Source organism: Arachis hypogaea, chromosome 3, assembly GCF_003086295.3.
Source record: "Arachis hypogaea cultivar Tifrunner chromosome 3, arahy.Tifrunner.gnm2.J5K5, whole genome shotgun sequence".
NCBI classification, from domain to species: domain Eukaryota; kingdom Viridiplantae; phylum Streptophyta; class Magnoliopsida; order Fabales; family Fabaceae; genus Arachis; species Arachis hypogaea.
The window spans coordinates 67352956-67376240 of record NC_092038.1 but is presented as its reverse complement, the minus strand read 5'-3'; the positions used below and the strand labels follow the sequence as shown (position 1 = coordinate 67376240).

General features: G+C 35.6%; 1 protein-coding gene and 1 non-coding gene across 2 annotated transcripts; one reads left to right on the top strand and one right to left on the bottom strand.

The window, feature by feature from the left end:
- Positions 1–8314: 8314 nt before the first annotated feature.
- LOC112793979 (small nucleolar RNA R71) lies at positions 8315–8421 on the bottom strand. Its single transcript, XR_003198662.1, has one exon. It is a non-coding gene; the product is annotated as a small nucleolar RNA R71 (small nucleolar RNA).
- Positions 8422–16723: 8302 nt separating this feature from the next.
- LOC112790756 (biotin carboxylase 2, chloroplastic) lies at positions 16724–23061 on the top strand. Its single transcript, XM_025833294.3, has 17 exons — positions 16724–17142; positions 17227–17286; positions 17426–17754; positions 17900–18041; positions 18166–18264; positions 18374–18430; positions 18737–18808; positions 19539–19628; positions 19918–19977; positions 20568–20753; positions 20896–20988; positions 21065–21146; positions 21307–21413; positions 21962–22037; positions 22181–22227; positions 22329–22391; positions 22540–23061. The coding sequence occupies exons 2-17, from the start codon at positions 17230–17232 to the stop codon at positions 22600–22602; spliced, it is 1623 nt and encodes a 540-aa protein (XP_025689079.1). The 5' UTR covers positions 16724–17142; positions 17227–17229; the 3' UTR covers positions 22603–23061.
- The last annotated feature ends 224 nt before the right edge of the window (positions 23062–23285 follow it).

The window sequence follows — 23285 nt, the reverse complement described above, 5'->3', positions numbered from 1 at the left end:
AATAGAAATGGCAGAAAATAATACATCCCAGCTAAAAGTGCAGAAAAATAAATATACAGAGAGTAGTTCTCCAAAGTGCTAAGCTCTCTATAGTTCAAAACTATTCCTATATATACTACTCCTCTTATTATTATATAATTTTTTCTAATTTTGGTAGCCAATGAAATTGCAGTCTCATCCTATGATCACATTCGAGGAAAGATCAAGATTGTGTAGATGTCTTAATTACATTAAACTCGACTTTGAAGCTAGTAAGGATCTGGCCAAGAACCCCAGAATAACTCCAAGGATTGCAATGCAGGCTCTTATTTCTCAGCAATAAAAAATTGTAACACTGGACTATGATGAGACTGGGACTCCAAGAAAGAAGAATCCTTATCAATTAGTTTTGTACAAAGAAGGTAAGAGGAACAGCTTCTCCAAGGAGAAAAAAGACATGACACTAAACATGGATAAAATACAATCGAAGGTAGTAGAATTGGAATAATTATGCAAGGAAATGAACTCAAAGATGGTTAACTGGAATGCATCGTTTAATCATGCTCATGCCAGATCCTCACCAAGATTATGCTGATCATCTTCAACTTGTGTTAGTACTTGAATTGTATAAAACTAATTGCAGGGAACCTATTGAAATATATAAGTAATATTCGACAAGATTGTATAAAACTAGGAACATAATGGGTACAAAGTTTTTGCTACCTAGTGAATATAATTACTGCCTAATTGTGATTAGTACCTTTAATTTAGTCTTGTCATCAGGGACATCTTATATAAAGCTATAAACTATATATGAAATTAATTTCATTCTTTATGATATTTTTGGGTTTTGTGTGTTTTCTTCTTGTGGCTTCTATCTTCAACTGCTTTACAAATGCAGGTTTTTTTTTCAATTTTTTTCTGCTTACTCAGATTTGAGCTGAATATCATACAGTGGGGTTGAGCAATTTGAAGTAAGCTTCTACCTTTATGTCATTTTGGGTTTCTCTTGTTTTTAATTTCGGTGAATGATCAACTAAGTTAGATGATTTAACTATTTTTGTCTCTGCTAAATGAAGTGTATCGGTGGATCTGTGTTTTGTTTTGGGAAGGGGGAAGAGGGGTAATGGGAATATGGGTATTGAAGTACCTGCAACATATGTGTGAAAATCAGTCCTGCCGGAGATTCTTCCCATCAGGTTCTGCCTTTGAGATATGGTCTGAGTTTAAGTGAGTGCTCTGGCATTGTTTCTGTATAATGTTAATTTATCCTCATGAAAGCTTTCTCATTCTGATTTTATTTTTGTATTCTATGTTGATGCTTAGCTAAAATTGTTATTAAAGTGAATTGCCTTGTTTGAGCCATCAGCCACATAAGGATTTATTATTCATTTATTCATTATTCATTTATTCATTTTTTAAGATTTTTTTTTACTATATTATTTATTATCAAATGATGAATTTTCTTGTGCTCAATAAATAAATTTATAGATCTTTATTGCAAAACCCATGGCATAATTCATCCTTTGAGGGATCTGGATTTGCAAGACTATTCCTTCCTATGAACGTGGACAATCAGGATTTTATTCACAGTAAGAAGCATATATTTCCTTCTTTCTTTTTTTCTTTTTAATTTTTTTTATTGGTTTTCTGCAGAATTAAGTTTTATAATTGAGTTGGCAGTGGTTGGATTGAAGAATGTATAGACTTGTGGGGATATATACCAAATTGCCAATTCCGGAACAGCCAATGGGCATATGTGATAGCCTAAGTCATAAAAAATTACCACAATCTTGATTTGGAGTGCTTTCTGCCTTTGCTTTTTTCCACATACTTGAATATGTTTGAGGTGAGCTATAAATTCGACTAGCAATGCTTGTCTTATGTCTTATTAACATTTGGTTACTATTGGCACTAAGAGCAGATTAATTGAGAATGATCACAAAGTATATATATGCCATCTCTGTCTCAAACTATGGAGATTGTTTTATCCTTTTTTTAACATATTGATAATCTTTCTATTATTACGACTAAGATATCAACTACAGAACATATAAAAGATGTTTTTGCTCTTGCTAATCTTTGTCATTTTTTTCTGAATAAATAACTCTTTTCCTTGAAAAGATTTAGTATCCTCCTTCTAATCTTTGTCATTTTTTTTCTGAATAAATAACTCTTTTCCTTGAAAAGATTTAGTATCTTGGAGTGTCTTTATAGAGTGAGATTTGTAGTCTTCTTTCCTTTTGAGTGTGTTTGGAATCAATAAAAATTGGAAATTAATCGAATTATAAATCTAATTCAGAGTTTGGCATCTAATAAAAATGGAAGTCAATTAAATTATAATCCATTGGAATTAGATAATTTGAATTATGAAATCATGTCATTTTTTAATAAATTTTCTCGACTCTTTCTACCAATCTAATTTTATTTTTTCTCTTTATATTATTTGACTAGTTATATATTGTTTCTAATGACATCTTTTCATTGTTATAATTTCAATTTATAACAACCGGCTTGATAGAAATTCCCCACAAGAGAAGTTTCTACAAATCTTTGTAAGAGATTAGTTTGGATAATGAAGTTGGAGTGTTGGACCAAGAGACAAAGATGTTGGAGCAAGTTTCCGGGATAAAACAACACTTATTAGATGGTTTAAATACATTATTAGATATTAAGTATTAACATAATTTAGGGAACTGGATGGTAGATTTGACTGATTAGTGTTTATTGCAATACTTGTATTTTGGTAAGTTTAGTAAGACAAAGTTTTGTATAGGAGTTATTACTTTTTATTTTCAATAATAAAAAATTATATAATATTTCATTTATGGATTATGATTTTTTGCTATTGTAAAATTTTAATCACAAAATTATTTATTTAACGCGATAAAAATGATGGTAAAAATTATTTTTTTAAACGATAAAAAATGTCATTGTCAGGGTAAAACGACGGTTCAAAAATGCTATTTCAACCAACCAAAACGTCACTGTCAAGGTAAAAATGGCGGTTCAAAAATGTCGTTTTAACCAACCAAAATACCACTCTGTCAGGGTAATAACGGCGGTTCAAATCGCCATTTTAACCTATCCAAAAACTGCCATTTTAACTCTGAAAATAACGGCGATTTGAACCGCCATTTTAACCAACCAAAACGCCACTCTGTTAAGGTAATAATGGCGGTTCAAACCGCCGTTTTAACCTATCCAAGAACCGCCATTTTAACCTTGGAAATAACGGCGGTTCGAACCGCCATTTTAACCTATTCAAAAACTACCGTATTAACCTAGGGAATTGTGGCGGTTTTCAGAAAATCGCCATAATAACCAGAATGGCGCCCAGAATTATGTCGCTTTACAAAACCGCCATTATTGGTAATAATGTCGGTTCAAATCGCTGTAATTACCCAAAAAAACCGCCATTTTTACCAGATTTTTTGTAGTGCTAGTCACTAATGCTAATCCTTCCTAAGAAAGAGGATTAGGACTTGTGAATAAGAGTTGGCGCAATTACTTGACTTTCCTTTATTTGGTAAGAGTTAAGTAAGTAAAAACAACAACCTCTTACTATTACTCCTGGGAATTTATAGCAAGGATAGAACTTCCTATTAATCTTCTCCAAGTCAAGGCTTTTGTTCTAATTACATAAAATCTCTCTTTAATTTCTACTGCTTTAATTTATAATCATTTATTTGCCCATTACCCAAACTCCAAATTTCTGCGAAAACTCCTGATCAATAAATTGCACGCTCTTAGCAACTCGCTGGGAGACGACCTGGGAATTCTACCCCCAGTATTTTATTCTAAATTTGTGACAACCCTTTTTTAAATTGATACACGGAATTTTCATCGGTTGAGAACAGTACTTGCAACGTTATTTTCTATATAAATTCTTAATCGGTAATTTTTCGCACGTCACGTACTCATGTCTTGCGTGTACGGATCTCCTCCAATTTGTGCGTACACATGACTCGCAGCATGTGACTCAGTTAAAAGAACACGTTGCTCGCAATTTCTGGCCTAATTTTGTCCCAATCCAACTCATTTCTGAAGCATTTGAAGCAAGACTTCAAGGAGATCATAATCTTAGTTTAGGTTTTTATTATGATTTAGGTGATTCTAGAGAGAGAATCTCCAATTTCTCTCTAGAATTCTAGGATTTTTAGGGTTCTTAGTTTGATATCTCTCTAATTTTAGGTTTTGATCTTGTTTTAGTTTAGTTTTCTTTATATTTCTTTGTTCTATTATCTTACTTCACTTAGTTTGTCTTGTTAGTTATTTTTTCTATTTTTAGTTTATGAACAATTGTTAAATTCACATTTTCATTTAATGCAATTTGATGTTTTATGTTTGATTGTTGTTTAATTGAGTTGTTATTATTGTTTTCTTGCATTTTATAGTTATAGACTTTACTAATTCTTGTAATTTAAGATTTTTTTTATGTTTTTTAAGTGTTTGATGAAATGTCTCACCTAGTTATAGAGTGAAATTTTGCATTCTTGCCTTGGGATTGAGGATTTAGGAGACCTAGAGTCATTCATGTCCAATGTTGATTGGTGATTTAGGGTTGTTAATTGATTTTGTTTCCACTAATGCTAGTCTTTGACTAAGCCTAATTTGTGAGTTAGTTAGGATTTGTGGATTTAGATCAATTATTGATGAGCAGATAATTTATACGCTTTTTGGCATTGATTTTAGGTAGTTTTTAGCAGGATCTAACTACTTTTAGGGATGTTTTCATTAGTTTTTATGTAAAATTCACATTTCTGGACTTTACTATGAGTTTGTGTGTTTTTCTATGATTTCAGATATTTTTTGGCTGAAATTGAGGGACCTGAGCAAAAATCTGATTTAGGCTGAAAAAGGGCTGCCGATGTTGTTGGATTCTGCCCTCCCTGCACTCAAAATGGATTTTCTGGAGCTACAAAACTCCAAATGGCGCGCTCTCAACGGCATTGGAACGTAGACATACAGAGCTTTCCATCAATATATAATAGTCCATACTTCATTCATGATTAGACGACGCAAACTGGCGTTCAACGCCAGTTCCATGCTGCATTCTGGAGTAAAACGCCAGAAACACGTCACAAACCAGAGTTAAACGCCAAAAACATGTTACAACTTGGCGTTTAACTCCAAGAGAAGTCTCTGCACGTGTAAAGCTCAAGTTCAACCCAAGCACACACCAAAGTGGGCCCCGGAAGTGGATTTCTGCACTTAGACTTATTTCTGTAAACCCTAGTAGCTAGTCTAGTATAAATAGGACTTTTCACTATTGTATTATGGGATCAGGGGAAAATCTATCTCTGGACATTTAGTTCTTAGGCTTTGGGGGCCGGCCATTCGGCCATGCCTGAACCTTGATCATTTATGTATTTTCAACGGTGGAGTTTCTACACACCATAGATTAAGGTGTGGAGCTCTGCTGTACCTCGAGTTTTAATACAATTACTACTATCTTTTATTCAATTCAAACTTATTCCTATTCTAAGATATTACTCATACTTCAACCTAATGGATGTGATAATCCGTGACACTCATCATCATCCGTCCCTATGAACGCGTGCCTGACAACCAGTTCCGTTCTACAAGCGAAAGCTAGAGTGAATATCTCTTGGATTCCTTAACCAGAATCTTCGTGGTATAAGCTAGAATTATTGGCGGCCATTCTTGAGAATTCGGAAAGTATAAACCTTGTCTGTGGTGTTTAGAGTAGGATTCAGGGATTGAATGACTGTGACGAGCTTCAAACTTGCGATTGTTGGGCGTAGTGACAGACGCAAAAGAATCAATGGATTCTATTCCGACATGATCAAGAACCGACAGATGATTAGCCATGCTGTGACAAGAGCATTTGAACCATTTTCACTGAGAGGATGGGAAGTAGCCATTGACAACGGTGATGCCCTACATACAGCTTGCCATGCAAAGGAGTATGAAGGATTGAAGGAAGGCAGTAGGAAAGCAGAGATTCAACAGGGACAAAGCAACTCCATACACTTATCTGAAATTCCCACCAATGATTTACATAAGTATCTCTATCTTTATTTTATGCTTTATTTATTATTATTTTCGAAACCTTTATAATCATTTGAATCTGCCTAACTGAGATTTATAAGATGACCATAGCTTGCTTTATACCAACAATCTCCGTGGGATCGACCCTTACTCACGTAAGGTTTATTACTTAGACGACCCAGTGCACTTGCTGGTTAATTGTGTGAAGTTGTAACAAAGTGTGATTCACGTTTGAGAGCGCTTCCAAGTTTTTGGCGCCATTGTTGATGATCATAATTTCTTGCACCAAGTTTTTGGCGCCGTTGCCGGGGATTGTTCGAGTTTGGACAACTGACGATTCATCTTGTTGCCCAGATTAGGTAATTTTCTTTTCAAAAAGTTGTCAAAAATCTTTCAAAAATTTTTCTCTTTTTCGTTTTTCTAAAAAATTAATTTTCGAAAAATCCAAAAAAATCAATAAAATCATAAAAACCAAAAATATTTTGTGTTTCTTGTTTGAGTCTTGAGTCAAGTTTTAAGTTTGGTGTCAATTGCATGTCTTAAAAACCTTTGCATTTTTCGAAAATTCATGCATGTGTTCTTCATGATCTTCAAGTTGTTCTTGATAAGTCTTCTTGTTTGATCTTTAAATTTTCTTGTTTTGTGTTTTGTGTTGTTTTTCATGTGCATTTTTGCATTCATAGTGTCTAAGCATTGAAAATTTCTAAGTTTGGTGTCTTGCATGTTTTTCTTTTCTTGAAAATTTTCAAAAAATAAGTCTTGATGTTCATCTTGATCTTCAAAGTGTTCTTGGTGTTCATCTTGACATTCATAGTGTTCTTGCATGCATCATTGGTTTTGATCCAAAATCTTCATGTTTTGGGTTAAATTTGTATTTTTCTCTCTCATCATTAAAAATTCAAAAATAAAAAAAAATATTTTCCTTATTTCTCTCATAAATTTCAAAAATTTGAGTTGACTTAGTCAAAAAATTTTAAAAATTAGCTATTTCTTATAAGTCAAGTCAAATTTTCAATTTTAAAAATCCTATCTTTTCAAAATTATTTTTTTTAATCAAATCTTTTTTTATTATTTCGAAAATATTTAAAATTATTTTTCAAAATCTTTTTCTTATCTTTATTTCAAATTTTCGAAAACTTTACTAACAATTAATGTGATTGATTCAAAAATTTGAAGTTTGTTACTTTCTTGTTAAGAAAGGTTCAATCTTTAAATTCTAGAATCATATCTTTTAGTTTCTTGTTAGTCAAGTAACCAATTTTAATTTTAAAAATCAAATCTTTTTTAAAATATCTTTTTAATCATATCTTTTCAAAAAAAATTTTTGATTTCAAAATATCTTTCCTAACTTCTTATCTTTTCAAAATTAATTTTCAAATCTTTTTCAACTAACTAATTGACTTTTTGTTTGTTTCTTATCTTTTTCAAAACCACCTAACTACTTTCTTCTCTCTAATTTTCGAAAATTACCTCCCTCTTTTTCAAAATTTTCTTAATTAACTAATTCAAATTTTAATTTTAATTTTATTTCTTCTCTTAATTTTCGAAAATCACTAACCTATTTTCAAAAATACTTTTCGAAAACACCTCTCTCTCATCTTCTTCTATCTATTTATTTATCTACTAACACCTCTCTTCTACTCAAGATTTCGAACTCACTCTTCCCCCTTGTGTTTGGATCCTTACCTTTTTCTTCTTTTATTCTTTTCTTCTTCTACTAACATAAAGGATTCTCTCTACTGTGGTAAAGAGAATCCCTATTATTATTTTCTGTTCCCTTCTTTTTCATATGAGCAGGAGCAAGGACAAGAATATTCTTGTTGAAGCAGATCCTGAACCTGAAAGGACTCTAAAGAGGAAACTAAGAGAAGCTAAATTACAACAATCCAGAGACAACCTTACAGAAATTTTTGAAAAGGAAGAGGAGATAGCAGCCGAAAATAATAATGCAAGGAGGATGCTTGGTAATTATACTACACCTACTTCAAAATTTGATGGAAGAAGCATCTCAATCCCTACCATTGGAGCAAACAATTTTGAGCTGAAACCTCAACTAGTTGCTCTACTGCAACAGAACTGCAAGTTCCATGGACTTCCATCAGAAGATCCCTACCAGTTTTTAACTGAGTTCTTGCAGATCTGTGAGACTGTTAAGACTAATGGAGTAGATCCTGAAGTCTATAGGCTCATGCTTTTCCCTTTTGCTGTAAGAGACAGAGCTAGAACATGGTTGGACTCACAACCTAAAAGTAGCCTGGACTCTTGGGATAAGCTGGTCACGGCCTTCTTGGCTAAGTTCTTTCCTCCTCAAAAGCTGAGCAAGCTTAGAGTGGATGTCAGACCTTCAAACAGAAAGATGGTGAATCCCTCTATGAAGCTTGGGAAAGATACAAGCAGATGACCAAAAGGTGTCCTTCTGACATGCTTTCAGAGTGGACCATTTTGGATATATTCTATTATGGTCTATCTGAGTTCTCTAAGATGTCACTAGACCATTCTGCAGGTGGATCCATTCACCTAAAGAAAACGCCTGTAGAAGCTCAAGAACTTATTGACATGGTTGCAAATAACCAATTCATGTACACTTCTGAGAGGAATTCCATGAATAATGGGACGCCTCAGAGGAAGGGGGTTCTTGAGATTGATGCTCTGAATGCCATATTGGCTCAGAACAAAATGTTGACTCAGCAAGTCAACATGATTTCTCAAAGTCTGAATGGATGGCAAAATGCATCCAACAGTACTAAAGAGGCATCTTTTGAAGAAGAAGCTTATGATCCTGAGAACCCTGCAATGGCAGAGGTGAATTACATGGGTGAACCCTATGGAAACACCTATAACTCCTCATGGAGAAATCATCCAAATTTCTCATGGAAGGATCAACAAAAGCCCCAACAAGGCTTTAATAATGGTGGAAGAAACATGCTCAGCAATAATAAGCATTTTCCATCATCTTCTCAGCAACAGACAGAGCATTCTGAGCAGAGCTCCTCTAGCTTAGCAAATATAGTATCTGATCTGTCTAAGGCCACTTTAAGTTTCATGAGTGAAACAAGGTCATCCATCAGAAATTTGGAGGCACAAATGGGTCAACTGAGTAAGAAAATCACTGAAACTCCTCCTAGTACTCTCCCAAACCATACTGAAGAGAATCCAAAAAGAGAGTGCAAGGCCATTGACATAATCAAAATGGCCGAACCTAGAGAGGAAGGGGAGGACGTGAATCCCAATGAGGAAGACCTCATGGGACATCTCCCAGACAAGAAGGAGTTCCCTATTGAGGACCTAAAGGAATCTGAGGCTCATATAGAGACCATAGAGATTCCATTAAACCTCCTTCTGCCATTCATGAGCTCTGAGAACTATTCTTCCTCTGAAGAGGATGAAAATGTAACTGGAGAGCAAGTTGCTCAATATCTAGAGCTATCATGAAGCTGAATGCCAAGTTGTTTGGTAATGAGACAAGGGAAGATGCACCTCCCTTGCTCATTAGTGAACTAGATACATGGGTTCAGCAAACTTTACCTCAGAAGAAACAAGATCCTGGTAAATTCTTAATACCTTGTACCATGGGCACCATGACCTTTGAGAAGGCTCTATGTGACCTGGGGTCAGGCATAAATCTTATGCCACTCTCTGTAATGGAGAAACTGGGGATCTTTGAGGTACAGGCTACCACATTCTCATTATAGATGGCAGATAAGTCAGTAAGACAAGCTTATGGATTGGTAGAGGACGTGTTAATGAAGGTTAAAGGCCTTTACATCCCTGCTGATTTCGTAATCTTAGACACTAGGAAGGAGAAAGATGAATGCATCATCCTTGGAAGACCCTTCCTAGCCACAGCAGGAGCTGTGATTGATGTTGACAGAGGAGAGCTAGTCCTTCAATTGAATGGGGACTACCTGGTGTTTAAAGCTCAAGGATCTTCTTCTGCAACCATAGAGAGGAAGCATGAAAAGCTTTTCTCAATACAGAGTCAAACAGAGCCCCCACACCCAAACTCTAAGTTTGGTGTACCAAACTCTAAGTTTAGTGTTGAGAAACCCCACATCCAAACTCTAAGTTTGGTGTTGGGAGTCTACAACATTGACCTAATCACCTATGAAGCTCCATGAGAGCTCACTGTCAAGCTATTGACATTAAAGAAGCATTTAATGGGAGGAAACCCAATTTTTATTTATTTATATTTTTATTGTTCTTTTATGTTTTATTACGTTCATGATCATGTAGAGTCACAAAACAAATGCAAAAATTAAAAATAGAATCAAAAAATAGTAGAAGAAACAGCACACCCTGAAGAGAGAGCTTATTGGCGTTTGAACGCCAGTAAGGAGCATCTAGCTGGCGTTGAACGCCAAAACAGAGCATGAATCTGGCGTTGAACTCCAGAAACAAGCAACAGTCTGGCGTTCAAACGCCAGGATTACACCCTGAGGAGAGCTGGTGTTAAACACCAGAAACAAGCATGGAACTGGCATTCAACGCCAGAAACATGCTGCAGACTGGCGTTGAACGCCCAAAACAAGCATAGAGCTGGTGTTTAACGCTAGAAACAAGCATCAATCTGGCGTTAAACGCCAGGATTGCATGCAGAGGGCATTTTACACGCCTAATTGGTGCAGGGATGATAAATCCTTGACACCTCAGGATCTGTGGATCCCACAGGAACACCTCAGGATCTGTGGACTCCACAGGATCATCTCAAGATCTGTGAACCCCACAGGATCCCCACCTACCTCAACTTACCTTCTCTCTTCTTCACACAATCCAATAACACTCTTCCCTAAAAACCTTTCACCAATCACCTCAATCTCTCCTCCCCATCACCTCTTCACCACTCACATCCACCCTTCCCCATAAACCCCACCTACCTTCAAAATTCAAAATCTCTTTCCCACCCAAACCCACCCTAAATGGCCGAACCAATACCCTCTCCCTCCACTATATAAACCCCTCCATCCTTCTTCATTCCCACACAACATAACCCTCTCTTCTCCCCCTTGGCCGAATACACATCTCTCTCCCTCTCCTCTATATTTTCTTCTTCTTCTTCTATTATTTCTTCTTTTGCTCGAGGGCGAGCAATATTCTAAGTTTGGTGTGGTAAAAGCATAGCTTTTTTTATTTTTCCATAACCACTTATGGCACCTAAGGCCAGAGAAACCTTTAGAAAAGGGAAAGGGAAGACAAAAGCTTCCACCTCCGAGTCATGAGAGATGGAGAGATTCATCTCAAAGGTCCATCAAGACCACTTCTATGAAGTTGTGGCCAAGAAGAATGTGATCTCTGAGGTCCTTTTCAAGCTCAAGAAAAATGAGTATCCGGAGATCCGACATGAGATCCAAAGAAGAGGTTGGAAAGTTCTGACCAACCCCATTCAACAAGTCAGAATCCTAATGGTTCAAGAGTACTATGCCAATGCATGGATCACTAGGAACCATGATCAAAGTATGAACCCGAATCCAAAAAATTATCTTACAATGGTTCGGGAAAAATGCTTAGATTTCAGTCTGGAAAATGTGAGGTTGGCGTTCAACTTACCTATGATGCAAGAAGATGCACGCCCCTACACTAGAAGGGTCAACTTTGATCAAAGGTTGGACCAAGTCCTTATGGACATATGTGTTGAAGGAGCTCAATGGAAAAGAGACTCAAAAGGCAAGCCGGTTCAATTAAGAAGACTGGACCTTAAGCCTGTGGCTAGAGGATGGTTGGAGTTCATCCAACGCTCCATTATCCCCACTAGCAACCGATCCGAAGTTACTGTGGATCGGGCCATCATGATCCATAGCATCATGATTGGAGAGGAAGTAGAAGTTTATGAAGTCATCTCTCTTGAATTCTACAAAGAAGCCGAAAAGTCCTCCCCCATGACAAGGCTAGCTTTTCCTCATCTTGTTTGCCATCTATGCTATTCAGCTGGAGTTGTCATAGAAGGAGACATCCTCATTGAAGAGGACAAGCCCATCACTAAGAAGAGGATGGAGCAAACAAGAGAGGCCATCCATGGATCTCAAGAGACGCATGAGGAAGCTCATCATCAAAAAAATCCCTGAGATGCCTCAAGGGATGCATTTTCCTCCAAACAACTATTGGGAACAACTCAACACTTCTCTAGAAGGATTGAGTCATGATATGAACCAATTAAGGGTGGAGCACCAAGAGCACTCCATCATTCTCCATGAGATTAGAGAAGATCAAAGAGCAATGAGGGAGGTGCAACAAAGGCAAGGAAGAGACATAGAAGAGCTCAAGGACATCATTGGTCCTTCAAGGAGAAGGCGCCACCATCACTAAGGTGGACTCATTCCTTGTTCTTATTTCTCTTTTTTTTTTCGGTTTACGAACTTCATGTATGTCTATGTTTGTGTCTTTATTACATGATCATTAGTGTCTAGTGTCCATGTCTTAAAGCTATGAATAATTCCATGAATTATTCACCTCTCTTAAATGAAAAATGTTTCTAATACAAAAGAACAAGAAGTGCATGAGTTTTGAATTCATCCTTGAAATTAGTTTAATTATATTGATGTGGTGACAATACTTTTTGTTTTCTGAATGAATGCTTGAACAGTGCATATTTTTTATCTTGTTGTTTATGAATGTTAAAATTTTTGGCTCTTGAAAGAATGATGAACAAGAGAAATGTTATTGATGATCTGAAAAATCATAAAATTGATTCTTGAAGCAAGAAAAAGCAGTGAAGAACAAAGCTTGCGAAAAAAAAGGGTGGCGAAAAAAATATATGAAAGAAAAAAAAAAGAAAAAGTAAGCAGAAAAAGCCAATACCCCTTAAAACTAAAAGGCAAGGGTAAAAAGGATCTAAGGCTTTGAGCATCAATGGAAAGGAGGGCCCAAGGAAAAAAATCCAGGCCTAAGCGGCGAAATCAAGCTGTCCCTAACCATGTGCTTGTGGCATGCAGGTCCAAGTGAAAAGCTTGAGATTGAGTGGTTAAAGTCGTGATCCAAAGTAAAAAGAGTGTGCTTAAGAGCTCTGGACACCTCTAACTAGGGACTCTAGCAAAGCTGAGTCACAATCTAAAAAGGTTCACCCAGTCATGTGTCTGTGGCATTTATGTATCCGGTGGTAATACTGGAAAGCAAAGTGCTTAGGGCCACGGCTAAGACTCATAAAAGTAGCTGTGTTCAAGAATCAACATACTTAATTAGGAGAAACAATTAACACTATCTGAACTCTGAGTTCCTATAGAAGCCAATCATTCTGAACTTCAAAGGAAAAAGTGAGATGCCAAAACTGTTCAGAAGCAAAAAGCTACAAGTCCCGCTCATCTAATTAGAACTAATATTCATTGATAATTTGGGATTTATAGTATATTCTCTTCTTTTTATCCTATTTGATTTTCAGTTGCTTGGGGACAAGCAACAATTTAAGTTTGGTGTTGTGATGAGCGGATAATTTATACGCTTTTTGGCATTGATTTTAGGTAGTTTTTAGCAGGATCTAGCTACTTTTAGGGATATTTTCATTAGTTTTTATGTAAAATTCACATTTTTGGACTTTACTATGAGTTTGTGTATTTTTCTGTGATTTCAGATATTTTCTGGCTGAAATTGAGGGACCTGAGCAAAAATCTGATTTAGGCTGAAAAAGGACTGCTGATGCTGTTAGATTCTGACCTCCCTGCACTCAAAATGGATTTTCAGGAGCTACAAAACTCTAAATGGCGCACTCTCAAGAAGTTGGAAAGTAGGCATCCAGAGCTTTCCAGAAATATATAATAGTCCATACTTCATTCAAGATTAGACGACGCAAACTAGCGTTCAACGCCAGTTCCATGCTGCATTCTTGAGTAAAACGCCAGAAACACGTTACAACTTGGCGTTTAACTCCAAGAGAAGCCTCTGCACGTGTAAAGCTCAAACTCAGCCCAAGCACACACCAAAGTGGGCCCCAGAAGTGGATTTCTGCACTTAGACTTATTTCTGTAAACCCTAGTAGCTAGTCTAGTATAAATAGGACTTTTTACTATTGTATTTTGGGATCAGGAGGATTTATCTCTGGACGTTTAGTTCTTAGACTTTGGGGGCTGGCCATTCGGCCATGCCTGAACCTTGATCATTTATGTATTTTCAACGGTGGAGTTTCTACACACCATAGTTTAAGGTGTGGAGCTCTGCTGTACCTCGAGTTTTAATGCAATTACTACTATCTTTTATTCAATTCAAACTTATTCCTATTCTAAGATATTACTCGTACTTCAACCTGATGGATGTGATGATCCGTGACACTCATCATCATCCGTCCCTATGAACGCGTGCCTGACAACCACTTCCGTTCTACAAGCGAAAGCTAGAGTGAATATCTCTTGGATTCCTTAACCAGAATCTTCGTGGTATAAGCTAGAATTATTGGCGGCCATTCTTGAGAATCCGGAAAGTCTAAACCTTGTCTGTGGTATTCCAAGTAGGATTCAGGGATTGAATGACTGTGACGAGCTTCAAACTCGTGATTGTTGGGTGTAGTGACAGACGCAAAACAATCAATGGATTCTATTCCGACATGATCGAGAACCGACAGATGATTAGTCGTGCTGTGACAAGAGCATTTGGACCATTTTCACTGAGAGGATGGGAAGTAGCCATTGACAACGGTGATGCCCTATATACAGCTTGCCATGGAAAGGAGTATGAAGGATTGAAGGAAGGCAGTAAGAAAGTAGAGATTCAACAGGGACAAAGCAACTCCATACACTTATCTAAAATTCCCACCAATGATTTACATAAGTATCTCTATCTTTATTTTATGCTTTATTTATTATTATTTTCGAAACCTTTATAACCATTTGAATCCGCCTAACTGAGATTTACAAGATGACCACAACTTGCTTCATACCAACAATCTCCGTGGGATCGACCCTTACTCACGTAAGGTTTATTACTTGGACGACCCAATGCACTTGCTGGTTAGTTGTGCGAAGTTGTGACAAAGTGTGATTCACGTTTGAGAGCGCTACCAAGTTTTTGGCGTCATTGTTGATGATCACAATTTCTTGCACCAATTGTGCCTATTTGACTTTCTCCCGATATTTAGGGTTGACTAAGTGGAATTAGCTCTTCATAATATGTTTGTGGTCAATGACAAAAATAGTAATCCTTGACTCTTAACCCTTGTCAAGATCCTTTTGCACTTGAATTTTTTTTCTTTGCCTTAATTGTTTTTAGTTTAATTTCCTTTGATGTTTAGTTAATTGTTTTACTTTCTTATCATTTAATTTTTCATTTATTGCTATCATAACTCCAATTTCTCATAACAAATGATACACACCCAACTACAATTTTGTTGGATAACGATCCGAAAATAAACTCTTGGTATTTGATTTTAATTTCTGACAATTTTTCTAAATTTGACAGAGTTATTTGCCGATTTAAAATTATAATCGCAACAAATTCGTGTTTTAAACTTGTAGAGTTTTTAAAGCGATATCTAGCCTACATCATAATGCCTCCAAAGCTTGAGCTTGTGAAAGGAGTCAACTTTTTGAGCATTGGACCAACTGAACTCTTCGTCTTCTCTCATGAAATTGAAGTAGAAAAATCAGGATTAAACATCAGAGTAGAATGGCGTAGAGCCACAGAAGATATGGGTAGCATCAATAGCAATGTCAGACTTTCAATATGTTTGTCAAATCTACATCCTTAATTTTGTACTTTGATCCCAAGTTTTATTTCTAACCCTTGGATCTAAATAAAAAAAGCAACCTCCATTTTCTTCTTCTTACTCGAATTGTGATTGTTCTTCAAAGTAATTTCACCAAGATATTGTGTGTGCACAAGAATAGTAAATCAATTTCGCCTTTTTTTTTTCTAAACATCCTTTACATCCTTTACATAAGGATTGAAATTCGGCTCCATTGATTTGACTTAGCCTCCAATCTTTTACTTTTCTCTCCTTTTCCTCTTTGGTGCTTAGTCAAAAAGTGAAATACTTTTTCATTTTAGCTTGAACCACTTCTAAACTTGCTTATTTGCTTGTGAAGTTTAGCAATGTTGAACAGAGAATGGATCATCTTAATTGTTAAAAAAAAATTGAGAGTATAAAATGTAATTTCTAACTTTTTATTATTCTTTTTTTCATATTTATTTTTTGTCACACTTATAAAATTAATGGTAAAAATTTACACTTTATTTCCTCAATTGTTAAAACAATTGAGAAAATCCATTTCCATTTTAGGCATAATTCAACAACAAGTCATTTTACCCAAAAATCAGCATCAATATGCCTTTCTTAAATGTCTTTGTTGGGCCAAGAGAAGCAGCAATTTGTTGCTTTGTTCAATGTCTAAAATTTAGTCCAATATATTTAACACATTAATTTTTATTATGGACCTACACAATAAAACACACTTCAAATAATTTTTAAACTTTTAATTTAACCAAATATAATGTATTTGTCATCACCAAAAATATTATTATTATTTACTAAACTCAACAATCACCATAGCATACCCCATATATATACAAATAATTTTATCCTTTCTAACTCAAATTATAATATTTATTTAACTATAATTTTAATAATTTAATGCTCTTTATTTTTTTTACTATTACATATTATTTACATAATATTTTTTTTCAATTTTTCTATATGTTTTCAATTGTGTACCCGATTATTCGAATCAATCCAATTCAGAATTAATCGATTTGAATTAGTTCCGTCTACTAACAAAAAATCTCATATCTAACTTGATTAAAATTTAATAGATTTAGTTCTCATTCTTTTTCAAATTCTATCCAACCGGACCAGCAAATAGTGGTGGTCTAAGATGAAACCAAAAAGAAATAACGATGTTTGTGATATTAGTATATTACTCGATTGGAATGATCCTGTCATTTTAGCAACTAGTTCTAAGATTGGAGGTTTGGCCCAACTGTGATGGGCCCAGTTGTGCAAGTGCAAGTGCAGGTGCAGGGTGCACCCTCACTCACTCCAGATTCTCGCCATCTAACATCCAACCAAACCAACTAAGCCATCTCTCCGACTGTACGCATTAGATTTAGGCGGAGCTTTCTATCTGCTACCCTCCTCCTCCACATCGTTTCCATCGCCGTTCTTCTTCTCATAAAAAGCCACCCTTTGTCCCTACCCTTATATTCGCATTTTCATTAACATACTCATTCTCACAGGTAAATGCATTAACCATAATCACAATATATAATATCGACGACCATTTGCTTATCCATTCGCCTTTGTTTCTGTGTTGGTTACAGGAAATGGAGGCCACAATGGCAGCCTGCAACTCTCTTAGCTCGCCTTCTGTTCCCATCCCAGTAAGCACCCACTTCTCCATGCTTCTAAATTCCAATTACTTGAAATAAATTTGTCATTGTTTGATTACTTAGATTTAATTTCATGTTTTGCGTCCTTCTAAATCTGAATCTGATCTTGAATGGGAAACGAAAATGAAAGGGCTTGTATGCGGGAACAAGTAGAGGAATCAAGAATTCACAATGCAGTTTCTTAGGTGCAACTAAGGTGAATTTTCCCAGCCAAACAATGTCCAGAACTTGTCAACTCAATCACAAACATAAAACACGTTCTGGGGCACTCCATGCTACCTGCCAGGGTGACAAGATCCTGGTAGCTAACAGAGGCGAAATCGCAGTTCGTGTTATTCGCACTGCTCATGAATTGGGAATACCCTGTGTGGCTGTGTACTCAACCATAGACAAGGATGCACTTCATGTCAAATTGGCTGATGAATCCGTTTGCATTGGCGAAGCGCCAAGCAGCCAATCGTAAGTTTCACACAATCACATACTCACATTTTCATATGCAATCATAAATCCAATGCCTTTTCCCTTTTGTGATTATTAAGTATGCCTCTTGTTTACATATGTTTGTTTAATTTGATTTGTTAAGTTTTTTTTTTTTCCTGAGCAGGTACTTATTGATCCCAAATGTACTGTCTGCTGCTATTAGCCGTAGATGCACAATGTTGCATCCCGGATATGGTTTTCTTGCTGAGAATGCAGTGTTTGTTGAAATGTGTAGAGAACATGGAATCAATTTTATTGGACCTAATGTGAGTATTCTGTACAGTTTGAGGAATTCCCCCTTTGCTCATTGCCTATTATTGCCTGGCATGATTTGAAGCTTTAGATTTCTTATTGAGTTTGTAATTTTTGCATTAACTCTTCAAATTTCAGCCTGACAGTATTCGGGTTATGGGTGACAAATCAACTGCCAGAGACACAATGAAGAATGCAGGGGTTCCTACTGTTCCAGGAAGTGATGGGCTTTTACAGGTATTGTATTCCATTCAGCTGTGTAAATAGCTTCAATTACCTTTATACAGAAGCTGGAGGTCAATTCACGTTATATGAATCAGTCTAATGAAAAAAAAAATCGTTACAGAGCACTGAAGAAGCTATCAGGCTAGCAAATGAGATTGGTTTCCCTGTTATGATCAAGGTATTGGTTCTGTAATATGTAGTCTTGTGCCTGTTTGAAGTGAATTCTAGCTGTTGTGGTTGGCATAAATTATTCCTTATAGGTTATTTTTCTTGTCCACTTCTCTATCCTTAACATAATTTGAATTTGAATTTTAAGGACGTGAGGTGATGATAACTAAAGAATTGAAAAAAAGAAAGCCAAAATTTCTTCTGCAGATTAGTTTAACAACTGGATGTATTTTGTGAACTGTGATAGTATGTTTTGCCATTTTTTTTTCCTTTCTCAATTTCTGTCACTTTTGCTGACATTTATTGTGTTCTTTAGGCAACAGCAGGTGGCGGTGGACGTGGTATGCGACTTGCTAAAGAACCTGGAGAGTTTGTGAAGTTGTTACAGGTATTTCCACCAGAATGCAAGTTCCTGTTATGTTGTCCGTACTCTTCAAATTGACATGGTTTAGTTTCTATCTTTCTTCTTTCATGATATCTATAGGCAAAAGCTAGATGGCGTAACCTGCAACTTAAATATAACTTCAATACAGAAGGCATAATATAAATCCTATGTGCAGAATTTCGGACGAGAAAAGAAGCTGAACGAGATAAGAAATTGGCAGATAAAAAAAAGAAGCTGAAGGAGATAAGAAATGGGTGCACCTGGCATATTATTTCCTTTTTAGTATAGGATTTATCTATCTTGTGCCCTAAGGGAACATGTTAAGATTACAAATTGAGAAAGTTTTTATTAGAAATATAAAAAATTTAAGTTTCCAATGCATTTGTTTTGCATTTATTAAATGAAAAAATTTAAAACCTTCCACTAATGGTAAGCTTATCATGTGTCCTTAGGGCACATATTAGGTAAACCCTTTAGTGTATTATTTTCTAACAAAATAATGAATTATGAGTTGATTGGGGCCAATGAGTAGAACAAGATCTCCTGGAGCTTATCCAATAATTATTATGCCATGAAAGCAGAGTAGGTAGGTTTTAGGGCGGGACCAATAGTGTATTGTGATGGAATGGAGTTATGGAGATGATGTTATTTTTCTTGTCAAGAATTCTAGATTTAGTATCTTAGTTATATGCTTTTTTGATGATTTGGCATCAAATTCATTTCTTTTTTACAGCAAGCTAAGAGTGAGGCTGCTGCCGCCTTTGGTAATGATGGAGTTTATTTGGAGAAGTACATTCAAAATCCTAGGCACATTGAGTTCCAGGTAATGTTATCTCTTTTTCCTGTTGGAGTCTACAGTTTGATTTAATCCTTGGGATTAGGAGAAAAGGGATTTTATTTATGAAGAATGTGGATTGGGCAGGCATTCAAGTAGGAACTGGGATTATTAAATGCAATTGAATTACTTTGCAGCTTAGAACACTAGTTTGCATTTATAAAAAGAAATATTTTTTTACATATTTTTCCAAATTTTCAATTTCTGAATCCACTTTAGAGTTTACTCATCTTGTTCCTGACTAATTCATCTATCCATATGCTTCATCGCTTTACAGGTTCTTGCAGATAAATATGGTAATGTTGTTCACTTTGGAGAACGTGATTGCAGCATCCAGGTCTTATGACCTAACTTCTCTTATTTCTTTCTGTTTCTTCCTTTATCTATGTGTAGATTGTCAAATGATTTTTTATCTTTCGTTTCTAATGACACTCATCAGAGGTCAGAATATATTAACATTTTAAAATACAAAATGTATTCAGTAAACCTGTTGTTATTCCTGACCTAGGTGAATCCAAGGCCTTAAAATTATATAATAAACTATAAACTATTATCATACATATGAAATGTGTGTTTCTGCCTAGAGTAACATTCTCTTGTTTACCACTCACAAGAGTGTAGTTTACTGAACTTTGAATAATGTTATGTGCTGTGATTCAAGTAATTGTCAATCCCATTAGTTATTTTAGAGTTTCTTATCCTATTTTACCCACTGGTGTTTCTGGATAAAAAATAGCAGAGATACGTATTTGATAAATACAAAAATCCTGAAACTTATATCACTTGGCACGGTAAATTCTATTTGACAAGTTCTTTGCAAGACTAAAAGATTGAAAAAATTTTGATTACATAGCTTCCCCCTGTAATCCCGTTTCAAATCATTCTACCTGAAGTAATTAAATCGGTTGAATATGACTTCTCTTACAGAGGCGTAATCAGAAACTGTTGGAAGAAGCACCATCTCCTGCTTTGACCCCAGAGCTGCGGAAGGCAATGGGAGATGCAGCAGTCGCAGCAGCTGCATCTATCGGTTACATAGGTGTTGGAACAGTTGAATTCCTCTTGGATGAAAGGGGCTCCTTTTACTTCATGGAGATGAATACTCGTATCCAGGTTGAAACTGATTTCTAATCTACTTGTCTAATATGAAATTAATTTCTAATATAGTATGCTCTTATTATATGAGGAGTTCTGCTGAATACTTTTGATTAGTCTCTCGTCTCTTTTTTCTTGATTGTGGGTTGGTTGGGATCAGGTTGAACATCCGGTGACAGAAATGATATCTTCTGTTGATTTGATTGAAGAGCAAATTCGTGTGGCTATGGGAGCGAAGCTTCGTTACAAACAGGTACTGAAGGAGATATCTTACCTTTTGGTTTATTAGAATTAGGCTCTTAAATCTTAAATTCAAGCTTTTCCTACAGGAGGATATTATTCTGAGAGGACATTCTATTGAATGCCGTATCAATGCAGAAGATGCTTTTAAGGGATTTAGACCAGGGCCAGGTATCTTGATTTACCATCATGTATCAGAAGATGCATTTACATTCTAATACCAGCTTCCCCATCTGTGATATTAGTTTGAAACATAATCTTGCATCGGTGATCAATTAGTGCCTCTGTTAGGTCTTTATCAATACTAAGGAACTTTCCCTACAAACAACAGGTAGAATTACAGCATACTTACCATCAGGAGGCCCATTTGTCAGAATGGATAGTCATGTTTATCCTGATTATGTAGTTCCTCCAAGCTATGACTCCCTTCTTGGAAAGGTGTGATCTCTTTCGCGCTGCATTATCATTATTATTATTATTGGAACATATCTCTCTTCTGTTGTTTCTTTATCATACTCATTTGAGTTATTTACTACATAGTTTTTGTCTTCATGGTCCATATGAACCTGGACTGCACGTAATCTGTCCATATAGAATTATCTGAGTTGTTCAATAATATCTATATTGATATTATACATTTATTGATCATAATCTTTTCCTTTTATATTTATATTTCAATTCTTTTTAAAGTTGTTTGTCTCCTAGATGCTCCCCTTTAGGTTTAAGTAATGACTGGTTTGAATTTTGATGTAGTTAATACTTAATTAATATTCAAGTGGGAAGGAGATGGTTTAGTATAGTTTGCAGTTGAATAGTTGATAGTCTTTTTTTAAATAAGTTGCCCAGCCCTAACCCTTCGAACATAAAGTTATTATTGTTCCTGTCGTGTGCTGTGGTGATTAGGATTTGGATAAACCCAACTACATATCTACGGCTTGTTTCATTTGAAACCCTAATGTAGTCTTGATTTTGTGATCATTTTGTAGTTGATTGTGTGGGCTCCAACAAGAGAAAAAGCAATTGAACGCATGAAAAGGGCACTTGATGACACCATCATCACAGGTAAAATAATCTGATCTTTTTACTGATTATTCTATAAGAAACAAAAATAGAAAACCTGGAAGAGGAAAAGAGAGAGAGGGGGGAGTTTGCTTAAATCCTTCGCTTCCAGTGATCTAACTATATAACTATTTTTTCGGTTACAGGTGTGCCTACAACAATTGAATATCATAAACTCATCCTTGACATAGAGGTGGGGCACCTTTTATGCACTTCTGTTAACAAATAACCTTTAACCATATTTACCGGTGATCTCAAGAACTCAAGTTAAATACTATCTTTATTATGTTGCAGGATTTCAGAAATGGCAAGGTTGACACTGCTTTCATTCCAAAGCATGAAGAGGAGTTGACCATGGTATGAATCTAATGTACCCTGACAATATTTAATTATTTATGCCCCTACCATTGGGTTGAAGAAATACTCTTGAACTTGCCTTCAATACCATACCTGTGATCCTTAATAATTTGATTTCTAACTAATTTGAGGTCTTCTACTAATGCAGCCACCTCAGAAGATGGTACCTGCTATTAACAAGGCAAAAGAATTTGTTGGAGCAACTGTATGATGGATATAACTCCCTGATGCCACCCCTTTTAAGAATACGTTTTTGAAAGCCTATGCAGTGCTAGTCCTTCGTTCTTGTGGACGTTTCGGTGAAATTTTGATAATCAGTCTGGCGTAGTTCCTTTTGTTCACATTACTTTATTGTAAAATTCATCTTTTCGTGTTTTATTATATCCCAAATATTTATTAGTGCAAGGAATCGGAGTACCTCGTAATAATTCAAAATCATAGTTGTCCTTTTAGCCTTAGAGAATCTTTGTCCCCAACCTTGTTTGTAATTCTTGTATTAAGAACTCCGCTGTAGTCCTATCCTATTGTAAACTTCAAAGTTAGGAGGGTTTGTTGCATGAATCAGTCTACACTTTTTTTTGTGCTTTCCACCCGCTACTGTCGAGTCTTATAAATTCCGTTGATTGTATTATCTTCTAAATTATTACATGTGTAATCACTTTTTTCTTAACTGCAATTCATACTATTTAAATTTCATCAAACAAGTAAGCTCTTAAATTCTTATTGCATTACTATTAACAATTTTGTTCAATCTCAGATAAAGTTCTCACGTAATATATATTTAAATTTAATATTATATTATATTATAAAAAGTGTAATTTTTTGCATAAATATCAGTAGACATGGGAATGTTGGAAGATCAGTTTATGCATTTCTACTTCCTATTGTTATTGA